Source organism: Populus alba, chromosome 16, assembly GCF_005239225.2.
Source record: "Populus alba chromosome 16, ASM523922v2, whole genome shotgun sequence".
NCBI classification, from domain to species: domain Eukaryota; kingdom Viridiplantae; phylum Streptophyta; class Magnoliopsida; order Malpighiales; family Salicaceae; genus Populus; species Populus alba.
In genome coordinates, this window is record NC_133299.1 from 7,064,117 (window position 1) to 7,081,519 (window position 17,403).

General features: G+C 35.7%; 3 protein-coding genes across 7 annotated transcripts; 1 reads left to right on the forward strand and 2 right to left on the reverse strand.

The window, feature by feature from the left end:
* Positions 1-720: 720 nt before the first annotated feature.
* On the reverse strand, positions 721-2,509 carry LOC118038455 (uncharacterized). The gene is made up of 3 exons (XM_035044807.2): positions 2,256-2,509; positions 2,013-2,172; positions 721-1,204 (listed from the first exon to the last, which is right to left on the reverse strand). Exons 1-3 carry the CDS (start codon positions 2,391-2,393, stop codon positions 1,011-1,013), a joined length of 492 nt encoding a protein of 163 aa, XP_034900698.1. The 5' UTR covers positions 2,394-2,509; the 3' UTR covers positions 721-1,010.
* An 839-nt stretch (positions 2,510-3,348) lies between these two features.
* On the forward strand, positions 3,349-5,822 carry LOC118038458 (protein trichome birefringence-like 8). Of its 2 annotated transcripts, none has more exons than XM_035044812.2 (4): positions 3,349-4,084; positions 4,609-4,998; positions 5,096-5,251; positions 5,347-5,822. In XM_035044812.2, the coding sequence occupies exons 1-4, from the start codon at positions 3,708-3,710 to the stop codon at positions 5,672-5,674; spliced, it is 1,251 nt and encodes a 416-aa protein (XP_034900703.1). In that variant the 5' UTR covers positions 3,349-3,707; the 3' UTR covers positions 5,675-5,822. The 2 variants fall into 2 exon arrangements, with proteins under 2 accessions (XP_034900703.1, XP_034900704.1); XM_035044813.2 differs by having other exon boundaries at positions 4,636-4,998.
* On the reverse strand, positions 5,350-16,809 carry LOC118038457 (uncharacterized). Of its 4 annotated transcripts, none has more exons than XM_073405284.1 (19): positions 16,498-16,807; positions 15,491-15,983; positions 13,988-14,079; positions 13,264-13,428; positions 12,771-13,164; positions 11,869-11,987; positions 11,699-11,771; positions 11,398-11,618; positions 11,270-11,314; positions 10,767-10,860; positions 10,219-10,410; positions 9,877-9,978; positions 9,671-9,748; positions 8,193-8,342; positions 7,607-7,732; positions 6,890-7,060; positions 5,972-6,031; positions 5,695-5,872; positions 5,350-5,603 (listed from the first exon to the last, which is right to left on the reverse strand). In XM_073405284.1, exons 1-18 carry the CDS (start codon positions 16,536-16,538, stop codon positions 5,759-5,761), a joined length of 2,730 nt encoding a protein of 909 aa, XP_073261385.1. In that variant the 5' UTR covers positions 16,539-16,807; the 3' UTR covers positions 5,350-5,603; positions 5,695-5,758. The 4 variants fall into 4 exon arrangements, with proteins under 4 accessions (XP_073261385.1, XP_034900699.1, XP_034900701.1 ...); XM_035044808.2 differs by having other exon boundaries at positions 9,671-9,752; positions 9,875-9,978; XM_035044810.2 differs by lacking the exon at positions 5,972-6,031 and having other exon boundaries at positions 9,671-9,752; positions 9,875-9,978; positions 16,498-16,808.
* Positions 16,810-17,403: the final 594 nt, after the last annotated feature.

Genomic DNA, 17,403 nt, shown 5'->3' on the forward strand with positions numbered 1-17,403 from the left:
ACATAAGACAACCAAGAGTGTTTTCTTCTGCATTCAAGATACAAAACTAGCTTCTTGATTGCTTCTGCACTCGTAAGATCTTCAGTCTGTTAGGAGAGAAAGCAGCAGAAAGAAGGGCAAAAAAAGAGCATTGAAAAGTGAGGAAAAATAAAAGGGCAGAAGGTACAAGTGTATAATTTATGCCATTCCCTTTTAATAGAGCTGAGAGAAGATCCATGCTCAGTTTACATTAAGTTTCCAGAATCTTGTTTCTTGAATCCCCTTTATAGAGAAATTACAGTTTTAGGTCAAAATGTGGAGAGTTAAACTTCAAAAGACCAAGCTTTGAATAAACTTAAATTGTCAGCTGACCCAACATCCACTCTCCGATAAATTTCTTGCAACACATGTCCTCGATTCCATTTCAAATGAGTTGAACTGAAGAAACCAGACCAGGTCGGTTGCTGAACCATACCACGTAGAGCCGGCAACAACAGAAGCTGAAATAATGACAGCAGCAATAACAATGGAAAGTCTGTTAGAAAAGAAAAACTGCTTCCCCATATATAATCCCTTGTATAGATGTGCGGACACCAGGATGGAATATGCCTGTTGTTCCAGTACAGAGAAAATAAAAGATAAGAATCACGACCTTCCACACCACATGCCACATGTATTTACAAACATTGTCTTTCTGGTTATCCATAAAATTAATCAGATGCCATCAAAAAGTTAAAAGGGTTAATCATCAACAATGATAAAACCATTCAATTTGATAAGCCAAATCCACAAGATAAAAAACTTCAGCAGTCAGCATTGTTTATGGGATATCACTCTTCATATGGTACAAACACAAAAGAGCCAGCATATTCATGGTTTTATTGTACAATAGATAGAACATACTCGAAACATTTCTTACATTCTTTCGCTAGGATGGTAAATTTTCTAAAGTGAAGCTGTAGCGAAGCTCTATGGGTTGTGTTTATGATTGATGTCCAGGGGAAAAACTTGTATCATACTAGAATACTGGCTCAAGTAGATTTCTTGGGAGCATTGCCCTCTGATTGAGTTTTAGATTCTTCTTTCTTCTCCATGACCTGCTGGACACCCTCCTGATACCCTTGTATAAAACTTTTAAGAGCATCTCTATAAGCAGAAGCTCTAGTCATGTACACACGTTGTAAAGCTGGCCTCAATGTCTCCATACCTCCCCTTGCAGCAACCGCTGTTAATTTCATTTGCATAAAAAAAAAGATTATTAAACAATGTCAGGATTTAATGCAACAAATCAGAGATTAAGAAATCATTAAGAAAAAAAAAAAGAGAACGAAAATAGATAGAGCAATAAAAACAGACGGAGCGATAAAAGGGATTTCATGTCATGTAGTTCAAGAAACAATCTACTACAACCCAATGACTATAAGGAACAAAACTGTTAAGAACTCAACACTAAACAAGAAGGATTTGGTCTTTTAATCACTATCTTAAGGAAGCCCGAGCAGCTTTCACAACTGGTTTGGGCAATGCTAAAAACTCCGGAGATCAACATCACAGAAAAAGCCCAAGTAAGATTTCTATGGAAGAGGATTCAAATAGCGAAGGTCCAGGCCAATAAACCACCAAACACCAAAGGCACAAGCACTATAGCTTCCTTCTATCTGAAAAGTGGCTTGTTTCATCCATATCTTAGAACCACCCCTACTTAACTACACAGCAAATCAACAATATCCCATCAGATTCGAGGAGTCCACAACTCACAAATTCAACTCCCCAAGAAGGCACTCACATAATTCTAAAGACAGAAAGGCATATTGGAAAGTAGACGTTTCCCATAGAATATGAATGCCAATTTCCAAATCACCACAAAAAAAGACCCCCCAATTTCCAAAAAACAATACTTCGAACACAATATATGCATAAATCAGTAGTATACCATACAATGTGATTGCTACCAAACCCAATACATTTGAATAACAAATTAACTACTAATCCATAAATTCCCCAATTTGAGAGAGATAGGGAGTCGAACTGACCAAGATCTTCAACAACAGAGGGCTCTTTCTCTTGAGCAGAAGAAGTGGTCTTAGCTTCACCATTGGCTTCATTATCTTTTGCATAATCATTAGGCCTAAGATCAGGACCAATATCTCTCACCCAGCTAGCACAATAAAGCTTTGTTGCCTTCTTCAATATCTATTATTATTTTTATATTTATTATATATTTATCGAAATAGAATAGAATTCAAGAAAATTAAAGGGAAAAAAAAAAAACTTACAAAAAGATTGTCGCGCCAAGTTAATTTGGGACGTTTTTGGATATGAGGAGGATCAGGTAGAGAAGAAGGGAAAGCTATTTCTCTTAAATCGTAGCGGATGTAATCGTACACTTTTCTACACACTACTCTCACCTTCATTTTTCCTCCTCTCCTCTCTCTAAACCCCACCTCCTTCTCACTTTCTCAAGGGCAGACTCCCTCCCTCTGCTCACTCCAGTACGATGTTGTTTCGGAGGAGGATGCCTGCGGTTTTAAAAATTTCTATATTGTTTTTTAAAATATTTGTATTTGTAAATTTATTAAAATAATTATTTTTATTTTTTAAAATTTATTTTTAATATCAATATTAATTTAAAAAATATATTATTTTAAATAAAAAATTAATTTCTTTTAAACAGCATGGGACTCCAAAGAATCTCTTGTAATCTCATTTTATATTTTAATCAATTCATTATTTATATTATAATTTTAAAATTTGATTGATTTGGAATTGAAATCAAATAAAATTAAAAAAAATTAAAAATTTAAGTAATACGATTGGCCAAGTAAGACCTGATTATAATTTATTAATTATTTATTTTAACTAAAATAATATTGTTTTAATTTATAAAAAAAAAAATTAGAATTGATCCCAATAAAATTTATTACCCGAGTCTTAGATTAGTGCACCACCAAACTAGTTTTAAATACTCTAATTTATATTTAATTGAGTCAGGTCATATGGATCCAACCGCTTAATGTTGGTTTCTATTAATTTTCATAAACATGAGAAGAATTGTGCGAGTTATAACATAATATATTGTATTTTTTTTTATCGAAACAAAATATTTTGTATGAGTTGAGTAGCACTGGATATTTTTTTTTTTTACTTTATGTTTTGGTGGTAGTTTATAATATTTTTTATTTTAAAATGTATTAAAATAATTTTTTTATTTTTTTATTTTTAATAACAATATATTAAAATTATTAAAAATAACTTTTAAAAAAAATAGCTTACCCTACAAGCAGCCAAAACCACTTACTGGTCATTCCGAATATAGCATAAAGCCAAAAAAAAAAGGGGTGGTTCCAGAACTGGAACAAAATAGAGGATGCTTCTTCTTTCCCTGAGGCTATTGATGTTGAAGGGAAAGCTTTTTTACTTTCCCAATACCAATCTTCTGGTACAAAGAAAACCTACAAGTCTACAACTGCTATGCCTGCCATGAACCTGCTATGAAAACGATACACCTGCTCTACTGACCTGTGGCTCTGCCATTTTTAGAGAAGAAAGAAGTCACAACAATCAACTCTCACCACAATATGAACCCTAATTCTCCTACTTGCATTACCATTTATTCAACAACCGCGCGCAACCACATATATCCCTTCTTTCTCTTCCAAGATACCTTGAAAGCAACAAGAAGAATTTATACATAAAAAGACTTGCTGTTCCTTCTCTCTCTTCTCTGTATGGATCATCATCACCAGCCAACCAACCAAAAACACCACCTTCTTTATTTGCCCCTCGTAATCAAGAGAGAACTTGTCTATGCAATCTCTTTTCTCATTGTCGTGGCGTCTTCATTCTTCGTCTTTGATCTTATTGGCTCTTTCGATCCGCGATCTGTCTTTCGTTTTGGTTTCATAAAGAACGATAAAGACTCGTCACAGTCAGCAGCCTGTGATTATTCTCGTGGAAGATGGGTTCGGGATGAAAGTTACAAGAATCTATCTTACACTGAAAGCTGCCCCTTTCTTGATCCAGGCTTTCGGTGCCTTCAAAACGGAAGAAAGGACGTAGACTATCGGAATTGGCGATGGCAGCCAGAAGGGTGTGATTTGCCAAGGTATGGAAGCTTATATCATGAAAGTTTAACAAGCCTTGTCATGCATGCATGGATGCTTCTTTCAATATTGCATTTTCTTTATTAAGTTTATATATTTGAAACCTTAATTAATATAAGTGAAGTAACTTTTGAGTTTGGCATCCAAATTTCATGAGTTTTGATGAACTTTATCGTGAGACCAGTACTTTAGACGGGTTCCTGTTATGGGAAAAGCAGGAGCTTTTCATTACAGGTGAAGGGCATGAGATCGATAAACTCTCTAACCACCACTACAGTTGTCCTAAAACTGTCAATTAGGATCCTTTTCCACATATTTCAACCCCATCGATTGCATGCCACGTAAGAGTTAATTGAGAGCCACTGTAGGCATAACACAGGGAATGTGGTGAATATTGACCATCATTTTCCAACTCGATGCGTGACGGCACTCGCCAGCCATTTGGCTCAATAAGCTCATGCATGCAAGCAATTTGCAGCGTCTATATTGAGATTTTCCTCAACTCACTCCTCCAGTTTCTACTCAGATTTAATGCAAGTGAAATCCTGAACAGAGGCAGAAATGGAAGGGTTGTGTTTGCTGGGGACTCTGTTGGCAGAAACCAGTGGGAGTCTTTCCTGTGCATGCTTGCTCAAGGGGTTGCCAACAAGTCTTCAATATATGAAGAGAACGGGAACCCAATAACAAAACACAAAGGATTTCTCTCCATGCGCTTCAGCGAATACAATCTCACGGTTGAATACTATAGGGCACCCTTTCTTGTATTCATCGGCCGCCCACCTCGGAGTTCACCGGCAGGCATCAAAATGACGATTAAGGTCGACCAGCTGCACTGGTTTTCCAGAAACTGGGAAGGGGCTGACGTTCTGATGTTCAACACAGGGCATTGGTGGAATGAAGATAAAACCGTCAAGATGTAGGAGATTTTCTCCCTTTTTCAGTTCCTATTTATTGCTGACCACAAAGTACGTCACGCTGCATGAAAGACAATTATGACAATTTGGTATGTGCAGGGGTAACTACTTTGAGGACGGAGGTAAGGTCAACATGTCGTTGAATGTGATGGAAGCATTTCAAAAATCTCTTCAGACATGGAAGTCATGGGGTGAAAATTTAAGCTCTGAAGGGACACGTGTTTTCTTTCGTGGCTACTCCCCAGTACATTACAGGTAAATGTTCTTGGCGCCCGTCCAGCTAGGATTTGTGCGGACGTGGATTATCTCAATCCAGATTATATACTTTTTTTTAATATGAAAAATTGCAGGAATGGTACGTGGGATGAAGGGGGCCGATGTGATGTTGATATACAACCAGAGGCAAACTACATGATGCTGGAACCTGAGCCAGTGTATAACCAAATAATTTCAACTGTAATCAAAGAGATGGATTATGGAGACAGGAAGGTTGGGTTCTTAAACGTTACGCATCTGTCACAGTTCAGGTACGACGGTCACCCGTCTCGTCATCGAGAGCCCGGCACTCCGATTGATGCTCCACAGGACTGCAGTCATTGGTGCCTACCTGGAATACCAGATACATGGAATGAAATCCTATATGCTAATTTATTGTCAACGGGATTCAGAACCAGGTGATATTATGTAGTGTAATTTACCAGTAACCTAATCTTGAAGGGTTTTGGTCACTGTCGGACTGTACATAAACTGGGCTGCTTCTGATCAGGATAGTACCTCTCCATTTTCTTTGGTATCCACTTCACTCGTTTCCATTTCCTTCACTTTCTCAAGTTGCCTCAAGAGATCCAACCTTTCTGGTCCATATGTGGATGGTATCTGCCAAAGAACATATTATAAAAGCACCTGGTATTTGGAGATTTGACATCTAAATAAGAATATATAAAAAAGGAATTTATTGGCTCAGAAACAACGCACCAAAGCTGGCACATATCTCTGGATAGCAGCCAACATTGCTGCATGCCCCACAGCAGTAACCTAAGATGCACAAATTATCCTTTCTACATCAGGTCACGGTGGAAAAAAACAGTGCCAATAGATGTAAAATGGGGGCAATACATCACAGATTTGGATTTAAATTTTTGTGGAAATGCAGTTCAGTTTTCCATGTGTTACAAGAAACCCAATTCTGAGGACCATATATAATTAACACACAAAATTCTGCACTCAAAAAAATTCAAAGTATCTTTTATATGGTGGAGGTGCAGCTTCAATCAGTTGCTATAAAATAAGTGCAGACTCAACCCAGATCTGAAGACAAGTCAGATTATGAACTTGAAATGAACCTGGCCAATTTGTAGGTTAGTTTAATAGTGCACTTGAAGCTAACCAAGCTCTTTATGCTTGGAACCTTTTAGGCATCCATCCCCCTTTTTTTGAACTTGCACCAGAACTAACAATTTTTGACACAGTATTATGCCTAAACATACCAGATAGAAGCTTGGTCAGGGTCTCGACTTTCTAAATATATTAAGGTTGACAACTGGATTTCTTAAACAGTATGACAATGAACAGGGTGATCCACAAGCTGTGCCACAGAAATAATGCAGCTGCAATGAAGATAATTACAAGTTCTATATATCTGGATATAAACCTCCCACATAGCAACAGGGATGAGTATTTCTAAATGACTGGATTGTCCTAAAGCACCATTTAGTTTACCAGAAACAATTTCACCACAAATAGAAGGAGAAGTGACAAACCAAGCTTGCCAGATGAATCAATGAGAAGTCATGATACTTAAGAGTTGTGTGATTTGAGGATTAATGAGAGGATGAAAATGAAACAACTAAAATGATACACTGTTTATGAGGGTATTTTTAAGATGGGACTTACAGGAAGGAGCATAAGAAAACCAATAGGTATCACTGATGCCAAGTCTATCATAGTTCTCCGGAGAGTTTTTCTTTCTTTCTCTGTTAACTCATCTCCAATCAAGAGCCTTTTAAGCAACCCCATTGAAGCAGCAACATCAATAGCTAGAAGCTGAGTTCCTTGCAACACATCCTGCACATATTTAACCATACATATTATCAATGAGGTGCAAACAGTCCAGGAACTGAGTTCTAAAATTGAAAACCTAAATGCCATACATCATGTGGTAGTCACAGAATAGATATTAAAGATTTAATTGGGAGTGAGTTTCAAATCCTAATGATCTTTTTTTCTTCTAAACAATTCAAAGAAATGAGCATTATTTTGCATTTGTTTCAGCATGCCTAGCATTCCTGCACAAACACCAATACAGGTACAAGTAGATGTTCAGTGTACCAGCAGAAACAATGCGTTCATTTTAGTTAATATATTTGGCCTACGAATGACTTTACTCATCTAGCTTTCAATAAACCAATTAAATGTCCACTGTCATCAACCCAACCAAATCATTTTGATCACGAAACACAAAGGTGCAAGAAAAGAAAAATTCAATTAATACCAACATAGCAAAGCACATTAGGAAATCGTATCCACTTATTGATGTGATGTCACATGCTTGAGCTTGAAAGATATACAATACTTTACCAATTATGAAAGAATGGAAAGTGCTAGTCGTACCGTGCTTGTTTTCTTTAGCTTAACAATTGATTTTTCAATGATATTTTCATTCCTTGGAACCTGGATTAATTGAGAGCTTGCAGCCTCATCATGGTAATTAGCACCATCATCTGTAACCTTAATATCCTAAAAATAAAACAAAGTTTAAGCAGTTACATAGAATCTCATAAGAATAATGTCAAGAATACAGAGTTGGCAGTAGTCATTATAAATAAACCTTGTTGATATTATATAAAATAACAAAAAGCAATCATTTCCAAGTAATCCTAGAATGTAAGTTGCATTCTTTTTTAAGAAAAAAAGGTCTCAAGGAGTCGTTGCTTGGAGCAATAATAATAATTATGGACTTGCAACCATAGAGGTACAAATTAAGCCAAGCAAGCAGCTACTTCAAAAAGTCCTTACCCCCTTCACTAGGACCATAACCAGTTTACAATGTTACAAAATTTGTTTCCCACATTCCATATCAGGTTTATTCATGTTTTTTGAACTGTACAGGCATGTGCATTTAATTTATTACATGGAGGAAAAAAACCACTGTAACATTCAAATGTTACAAAGGAGATGTAAAAAGCATGAGACACACCTCTTCATTTTCATATTGTTCAGTACTTTTTTGAACCCGTTTTTCAAGTTCCATCAGTTCATTCCTTAAAAGTTCAAAGCGACGAATTTCATTTGAATCCAACTCTCCAATACCCATACTTGTAGTAGTTTGCCCAATATCTGCATCTCCCTGCATTTACCAAACCAATTTTACATAACTTCCATTTTAATAAAAAATAATCAACTCCTGAAGGAAAACAATGTACTTCAGAGCACAACATTAGCATGAAAATAGGTGAGAACCAAAAGCCACAGCTGATAAAATTCACTTAATTAGGTAAGAAATGTTATTAATAACCTTAATTTAGAAAGTATTGACAGTCATCGCTATTCAAGAATGTTAAACATTAAGGAGTCCTAATAACTGGGTTTGGCACGTTACTCCTCTCTCCTTTGGTATACTTCCACTCAACAACATCAAGATCGAGAATTCCAGCATGTACAATGTGGAATACCGAACTATACTATATGATGTTCTTGTGAATGAGTTGCAATTGAAGTTTTGCAAGTTGTATAAATTCATAATTTCTTTCTTTCTGACAGGAGGTAGATATGAAGAAGTGCATCAAAATTTATCCACAGAAGGAAACAAATAAAGTTAGGTCTACAAAAAGTTTCCCATATTTATTGGTCTGCTTTTAGTAGCTACTTCATTGCTAATAGGGAGCTGCTAGTAGAAGGGATATACTCTTGAACCACCTCCATTTAACTAGTAAAAAGATGGCCTTTAATTATAGGCACTACAAGCAACAAGTGGTTGAAAAAACAGGATAATTAACCATCTAATTCTAACCAATAGACAATGTTGCCATTCAATTCCACATATCATTCATCATGTACGATTAATTGTTTGCTAATAATCAAAACAGTCTAAATGTACGAATTAGTCAAGTCAGTTTATTTAATATCCAAGAGAAATTCCAACTATTATTGTTAGCATGAACCAGACTTTCTGCCTTTAAGTTGGCCTTTCAAAATGGGAAATATAATGCTTCCAAACCAAACTGCGGCACTATATTCAAGCGTAGGACAGCACAGTAAAATATTTTTGACCAGCACATAGCAAATAACAACCTATAGGACAAAAATATCTGCCAGTGCCTTAATTTTTCTCTCTGAATGCAGCACTTCAACAAGAATAACTCAAGGTCAAAGGACATCATAGAAATAAGAAGAATAAAAACAGCTCAAGGTCATCTGCTTATCAAATGGCTAATGAGGAGTGCCTTTACTTTTACTTTCCGAAAATAACGCTATGTAATTCATTTTAGTTTTTCTTCTAAGGATCTAGTTTTATGCTACTAGCAATCAAGAAGCTTTCGTTGAGAAAAAATTCTTCAACTAGCTTGAAACATTTGAGAGTGGAACTTCCAAAGCACTCACAAACATATACAATTACAAAAAGACGCCACCCACAAACAGTTACTATTGTAGACATATCGTGAAGGGAGGGCATACAAATGCATCAGCAACTGCCACATCAGGGCCAAGCTTCTTGGTTGAAGAGTACACAAGGAAGTTCCACAGTCCTTGAAATTTACTGATAACTCAAAAAGAAAAGAAAGGAATCACTATTGAGCAGGAAATAAATCAGACAATAGCATGAAACAAGAGACTCAAACACGTTGGGAAGAGCTTAAACCTACAGAAAAAGTTTAATACCTTTTACTTCTATCTAGCCTTACATCAGCATTCTTCCTCCCGTTCCCTTTCAAGTATTGTTGCTGCTCACTAATACAAGATTGTAGACTACTTTCATCTTCTCCCTGATGATCCAATCAGCAATTAAGTATTAGTAAGATATATAAATTTTAATAAAGATGAGAACTATCTGTTAAACACGGAGGTATAAAGCTGCCTTTTAAGAGAACACATGATGAAGAAATTGTGGAATAAAGAATGCAACATAATCATTTGCAAGTACAGGCCAGCAGTGAATCAAATGGAATGCAGTCAGTGGTCATTAATAAGCTGTAGGGTGTATTACAATGAAACTAATAGCATACCTGCTGAAGCGAAGCTGCTTTTGTTCTGAAAGATGCCTCCAGAAATTCAGCCTCTTTCTTCAGTTTCCTTATTTTCTCAAGATCAGAACACGCAGCCTTTATATGCTCTTTCCCAGAATTAGAGCTTGAAGCAGGCAGCTCCTGATGTAGTTTTTCAAGTCTCACAAGAGCTCCTTCAACACTCTCCAATGCCTGACACCAAATGTAAAGCACAATCATTCTATTGGCATATAGAACGGAACAACAACATGGACAACTGGTCTAAATGGAAGCTCGTGTGTAGAGGTTAAATATCAATTACAGGAGCAAGCTGCAACCCAACAAGAAAACAAAGAAACCAAGTACTTCTTTCACTTTTAGCATTATGCCATGAATGAGGCTATTTTCACATCCTCGTAAATGTTATGTCATTGATTAGACAGACCCACGCCACAGGAAAACAGATCCTTGTGACATATATGTTCACATGGAAAGTTGAGTCTTCCAAGTTCCAAAATGAACTGTGAAGAATAGGCCACAAAGAAATGAACTAAAGGAAGGAGAAAAACCTTGTTGAATGAATCTGTCTCTTTATAAGTCATCAAATTAATTTCAGGTCTTGTTATCTCAACAGAATAATTGATATTGCTTTCTGTCATTTTCCTGCATCACAATTTTTAAGTGTAAATTGTAATCCACAACTATGAATCATTTCAAAAAACATTTCACGCAAACATAACTAGACAATGGTAGAAATCATGTCCTTACAAACAAAATGAATTGAAATGAAACAAGTCTTTGACAGAACATACAGCTCAAGTCAAAATCTCAATAAAAGCTTGGATATTGACTGAAATGCCAGATAATTCCAATGGCGGATCAGTTTTGGTTTCTAAAGATTTCTATCCATTCCTAGCACTTTTAAAGGTTTTTAATCATTTTGAAGCCCATTTCATTTTTTATCACAGAATACACATCTCATTCATAACTTTAGGACTAGTTTTCTGTCTTTATGAGCATGCTTCATGCGCACATCAGAGAAAAACTCCAAGTTTTGCTTCCATTAGCTTACCAAGACATTCCTAGTTCTTCCCTGCACTCCATTAATTTGGCGTGCCTAAACAATGAAAGTGGAAGATGTTGTTAGATCAAAGAATTACTCTTCGTTTTGTAATAACTAGGGCAGGTAAGTTCAATTACCCCCTGGAAAGAAACCTTGCTGCCTTAACATTGGATGGATTCTGAAGCCATTTACTGTATTTAATAAAGCTCTGCATCCAGTGAGAGCAGGCATCTAATACTTGAGGGATAGCTTCAGCATTTGGAGGACCCTTTTGTTTATTTTTGTGTCCAAGAGACAGTTTTGTGGTGCCAACGTTGCCTGGATAAAAAGGAAGCCAATCCAGCTCCTCACAAACTACCTATGGAGTTGAAAATCATGTTATTGACTATGAGACAGAATGTTTAATAATAATGTAAGTAATTATGCATGCTGACTCACCTCTACATACAACTGATAGGAGCTTATTGATGAAAGCTGAGGATAGTACAAAACACTACCCCCAATAAGGTACCTGCAAGAAAATTCATAAAATGATAGACATCCAAGCAAAAGAAATCTAAATCAAATTTTATTAATTATTGTTAAAGAAAAGGAAAGAGAAGAGCTACCCTATGAAGCCTTCAATAGGATCATCTAGAACATCAAATCCATGGTCTGATAAAAAGGATCGTGTACTTCTTCCTAAGGCAATAAAGAATCCAAATATAGCCAAATCCTTCTCCAAAACCTGCATTCAACAACGGCTCTACATGATTAAAGGAATATCTATTCATTTATTGTTAATTTAATAGATAAATGTACATCTATAGACCGTTCGTATGCAAGCATGCCTAAGTGCTGTAGCCAATGCCTGTTCAGACTAGCAAACTGCCTCTTTTGAGTGGAAGGGGAAATCACAAATATGTTCAAGGCCAAGCAACAAAAGTGGAATTGATGGGGTTTCTATGAGGAGACAAAACCATTAGTGCAGCCAAATAATCATCATAAAAAAAAGGTTAACATTCGATATTCAGACCTCAACAATTCATAAACTACGTTTATTTTTTATGCTATAATTGTTTTTCTATAAACTTTTGCAAGTGAAAGCACGTCTTCACAAAATTGGAGCATTTTCTTTTCATCAGTAAATTGCTTCTAGGTACCCTTGTTTCTTGGAAAACAAGCAAAATTATGCAATTTACAGAATTAAACCCACAGTGAAAGAAGGTTGATTGCAGTGTACTGTATCTGTTACATACTATGCATTTATCTTCAGTACTGTGACAGACCCCCTTATTTCACTGTTATCCTCCTTCCCCCTTTTCTTCCATATTCCTAAACCAAAACAACACCACATGCCAATAACTATTTTGGTTATCCATCCAATCCTTCTCCCAGAATACAGTATATGTTCAGAATGGGGAGCATGAAACTGATGATTGGCACTTTAAACTTTAGCGTGGTATAAATTAACAGGTAATGAAAAGCCTCAACTATACTCTAAACTTGCACATAAACCATTGGCACTAACCTCAATACTTTCAGAAGTAGTTAGTCTTGACCATATTCTCTCCCTATCTATAGCTTGTTGGAGCTGTTTCTGTACAAGATTAACCCAGAAAATCACCTCTTCTGATCCACGATCATTTTTTACTCGGCATGCCGCAAATCGAGGCCCAAAATGGAAAAGAAATTCTCTGCGTAGACCAATATGCTTTATAGAATGATAAGCTTGGCGTACAGGAATAAAATCAACCAGCATGTCCATCAATCTACCAGTTATATCTGAGATCATGGAGAAGAATTGTGGGCAAGAAACCTTTGTGGTGCCAAGTTTTGTGATTGCAGCATTACATGTCAGTGCCAATAAAAGAAGTGAAATATCACTTCCATTGCCTGAAATCAAGGACAAGCCTTTGCCAAACCTGAAAGTAAATCAAAATAACCTTATTCTCACAAGGATATCAAAACTGTAATAATTACTGGAAGCCTCAAAAAGCAGTAAGAGAGAGACAATGACATACACAGCAGCAGCAGAAGTAAAGCGTTGGTCTTCTTCAAGATAATTAAGAAAAGATGCCACCACCATCGGAACTTGCTTAGACCAAAACCATTCATAAGCTTCAGGTTGTTTAGCAGATAGTTCATCCCTGATCAAGCTCTCTAGGGGAGCAGATTGCCGTAATAAACTGCATCATAAAAAGTTAAAACAGATGTAAAAGCATAGGTATGTGGAAACTGATGCAGAAGGTCAGCACAGAAAATAAACAATTAATGTTGGTTTCAAATAACACAGAAATGGAAATTGTGGAATCAAAGGTCTCCGATGCAATATGTAAAGGACAGAAGGAGCTATAGCCTACTGGACAAACTTCGAAATCCAAAAGTTTGATTGGATGGTTAGCAATAGTATCTATCAGGAAACAATGGGCAAGGTTTCACCAATCTGATTAATGTACAATCTTATCAAAGCATGTTGTAAAAGTCGGCCATATATGACCAAGTATTCTGCTCCAAGTAATTTTGAAAATTCAATAACAAAAATGATCATTGATTCAATTAGGAAAGAGGTCTTGGATCCTTATTTCATGAACGAAAGATGTGCAATGTGTTAGTTTCTGTATATATCTATCGCACATATCAAACAATGGGAGTAAAATTTTAAATAAATTAGGCCAAAATTCTGGAAGCTTTAACAGGAGTCAGCCAAACAAGAAATGGTGATCTGAAATAAATATTATTTATCACCTCCTTTGAACAAAAATATTCACATCTCTGTCTTTACCATCACCTTGGGAAGAAATCTCATGTGCTGCTTGTAGTAAGGAATAAACAGAAGCCTGAGAAATACATGAAACATCAGAAATGCTAAATAATGTTCTAGACTAAAATAGAGAAAAGCTCAAAGGTCAAAAGATTGCTTGTAAGATTTCCAGCTGATATGTACACCGATACACATGCCTAAATCTTCAGAACACCATTCAGAAAAACAATGCAATAAATGTGTCTGCTAAAATGTATACTGAAGAAGAAAAAGGCAACAATAACTGCAAATAGGAAGCATTTTGAAAGAAATTATGAAAATTTAGAGAACTTGGAGCCAAAAGTTTCTATGAGGATGAAATAAGTATGCTATTGTTTGTTGTAGAGAACTAAATATACATGTTGAGAAAAGTGAAAAATTTTAAAATAACAAATTTGGATGTCTTAAAGGATGATTAGTCAGTTGACCAGATGATTCACATCACATCACTTATCAAGTATATGCAGAGAAAAGTTAGTACGGATGTTTATTTGAGGAAATTACCAAGAACAGAAACATAGATGATATAAGAAAAGTTACAACAAAATGTTTGTGCAAGAGATCACAATAAACCCACACAAACACCACCCCAACCAACCGTGGACCATTAAATTATTTAGGAAATGCATCATCCCTGGGCCTCAAAACAGACTCCAAAGAACTTACCAAGAGCTCCGTTCACCAAAATGAACAATCTAATGAAGATCACATATCTCTTACATTTAAATTATCTAATGTTGTCGAAATGACAATTGGCAAAGGCACTATAATAATTGCATTGATTTGTGTTAAAGCTGAACAGTGATGAGTACCTCAGCCTTCACATGAATTTTTTATTTGTTTGAATAGCCTTTACAAGAAGTTATAATAGAAATCAGATGGTAGTGGACATAGTTGTAACAAAGGTTGTAGAGGTAGGCCTCAGCAGCAGCAATGAACTATAGTTGTACTTATTGCAGTGCTGCCCCAGACAAAAAAAATTATAATTTTGATGATAGATGCAGAGGACTCTTGCAGCAGAACCGTAAGAGTGTCAAAAAAGAGAATGCCAGCATCAACATTAAGAAGGTGACAATGCAATTTGGGGAGGTGGCAGCAATGGTGTTTGTGATAGTGACATCATGTTTGATGAACTAACAATGATCCAGTGAAAGACGCGATAATACTGTCCTCAATAATAAAGTATCACAATTTTTGTTTTTGTTAAACTGATATAGCCAAAAACCAACAAAAGATTATGTAACCCAACTGGAATGCTCTCAAGAACAGAGCCTAGTAACATCATGGGATTAGCATTGGTCAATGACCTAGTATTTATGTTCAATAAGATTGATCAAGTCAATATTATAATAAAACCAGACATGCATATCTTACAGCAGAGAAGGAAAGTAAAAGGGTGTATGGATGATGCATGTTATCCAATAACTTTCCTAGGGCTGAGAATAAACCTGATAGCACAGCGTTTTCAGCCATGCATTCCTATCCACACCAAGCCAGGCCATTGAAAGCCAGGAAAACTTCGATAGCAAACCCTGTTCTTTAATTGCCACCTCAAAAACCCTTGCTGCATCATGTAAAGATTGAACAAGTTTATCACTTGAATCATCACCTTGTAGTGACTGATTGAGTTTAAGTCTCATTTCCTCCACGTCACTACTGGTACTAGCAGAAGGACTACCATTGACAGTGACACCATCATCAGCAGATGATAGGGGAAAAAGATGGCCCATCCTTCTTGTCTTACGATATGCCAGATTAAATTTCTTATATCGAACCAATTGGTAATTAAGACTCTGGTTACCATTCCCTCGCAATGCAAGCTTCACAAGGCATCTTTTCCTTGAGTTACCCCAATTGATCAGTAGATAATCCAAATGAGCTACTCTTTTGCAGGAGATACTGGGAACGATAGAATTTTGTGAAAGCCATGGATTTGAAGAGCTGCAGTAGAAACCTCAACAGTTAGCTCTAACCACATTAATGTTGTAATGAAAGCACGCCAGACATTAATATTTCTACCATCATTATTTATTTCCTACAAGCTCTCCAATTCATTTTTCTCCTTTTATAGATATAGCCGAAAACCATGATATCCAAGAATTTATCCTTTTTCATGAACAAACCAATTTACACGCCCAACGGCAAACACAATAAAAAATTCAACGCAAGACGAACCATTATAGCTGCACAAAACCTTAATCGAACCGATCAAGCAGTATACTTCACATTTACAGTCTTTCAAAAAGAAAAGAAAAGGAAAGTGTAATTCACAACTGGAATTGAAAGTCTAGTTTTGGATATTGATTTTCTTTTATTTTCCCTCGGTTCCTCGGCATCCAAACAAGCAGAGATTCCAAAAACCCTAGCTACTCTACAATTACACGGTCACAATTGATGGTACTAAAAAGAAAACTTGCAATGAACCAGAAAAAATATAGAATTCAGAATTGAGCACCTTGAATTTAAGAAGCTATGATGCTGCAATTTAACTTCCATGTAAGAGTAAAAGTGAGAAACTCAGCGGGAAAATTTTTGCGCTTGGCTCCCAGGAAAATTGAGTTGAAGTAGAGAGACGCTGAGGAGGAGAAAGAACAGTCTGGTGAGCTATAGGGTGCATAGGAAAAGAAAAGAAGGTTTTGGTGACGTGGCGGTGAGTTTTTTATCGGTGACGTGGAGAAACGTACGTTCACAGGAACGAAGGCTCTGTCTTCCTGCAATCTAGAAGAATGTGACCATCGTCGGTATGGTTAAGGTGGTTATCAGTCGTGTCCAAGTGATTGGATCGTCGTTAGCTAGGATATAATTAATCATTACGCAAGTCTTCACTGTTATTAATTATCTCACATTAATATAGATAAATTATATAAAATTTATTTTTTTTTTTTAATTTGATTTTTGGATTTTGTTTTTCACTATTTAATTCTAATTAAAAACTAATTAATTTTAATTTTTTATAAAAAAAATTTATTTTCAATATCATTAATGACTTTTTTTATTTATTTGCATATATAATTATCAATTTTATTTTTTTATATAGATATATAAAAAATTTAATTGAATTTAGATTTTTTAAATTATAAAAATATGTTGAAAAAACTTTTATATTTATTTTTTTAATATAAAATAAAAATATTTAAAACGCAGGTAGAATAATTAATATTTTTCATGCAGTCAACTCTCAAAATAGTTCCATGATTTTCTTTTTTCTTTTTAATTTCTTTTCTTTACCATAAAATCAAAGTACATAAAGCATATTGGTAGTTCGGTTGAATTAGATAGCTATGATCTGTATTTTTTTATATATAAAAATCTTTTGAGCCTTGTTTTTAAACAAGGTAAAAAAAAAATTCTAATTTAAACG

What these genes read in the sequence shown, in the direction of transcription:
- LOC118038457 (XM_035044808.2), bottom strand. Translation starts at nt 16,538, where the DNA reads ATGGAAGTTAAATTGCAGCATCATAGCTTCTTAAATTCAAG. An exon ending in GAAGAACTAGGAATGTCTTG is followed by an intron (nt 10,861 to 11,269) that starts GTAAGCTAATGG and finishes ATTGTGATGCAG; the next exon opens with GAAAATGACAGAAAGCAATA. An exon ending in AGCTAAAGAAAACAAGCACG is followed by an intron (nt 7,061 to 7,606) that starts GTACGACTAGCA and finishes AAATATGTGCAG; the next exon opens with GATGTGTTGCAAGGAACTCA.
- LOC118038455 (XM_035044807.2), bottom strand. Translation starts at nt 2,393, where the DNA reads ATGAAGGTGAGAGTAGTGTGTAGAAAAGTGTACGATTACATCCGCTAC. An exon ending in CTTGGCGCGACAATCTTTTT is followed by an intron (nt 2,173 to 2,255) that starts GTAAGTTTTTTT and finishes AAATAATAATAG; the next exon opens with ATATTGAAGAAGGCAACAAA. An exon ending in CTCTGTTGTTGAAGATCTTG is followed by an intron (nt 1,205 to 2,012) that starts GTCAGTTCGACT and finishes TGAAATTAACAG; the next exon opens with CGGTTGCTGCAAGGGGAGGT.
- LOC118038458 (XM_035044812.2), top strand. Translation starts at nt 3,708, where the DNA reads ATGGATCATCATCACCAGCCAACCAACCAAAAACACCACCTTCTTTAT. An exon ending in GAAGATAAAACCGTCAAGAT is followed by an intron (nt 4,999 to 5,095) that starts GTAGGAGATTTT and finishes TGGTATGTGCAG; the next exon opens with GGGTAACTACTTTGAGGACG. An exon ending in TACTCCCCAGTACATTACAG is followed by an intron (nt 5,252 to 5,346) that starts GTAAATGTTCTT and finishes GAAAAATTGCAG; the next exon opens with GAATGGTACGTGGGATGAAG.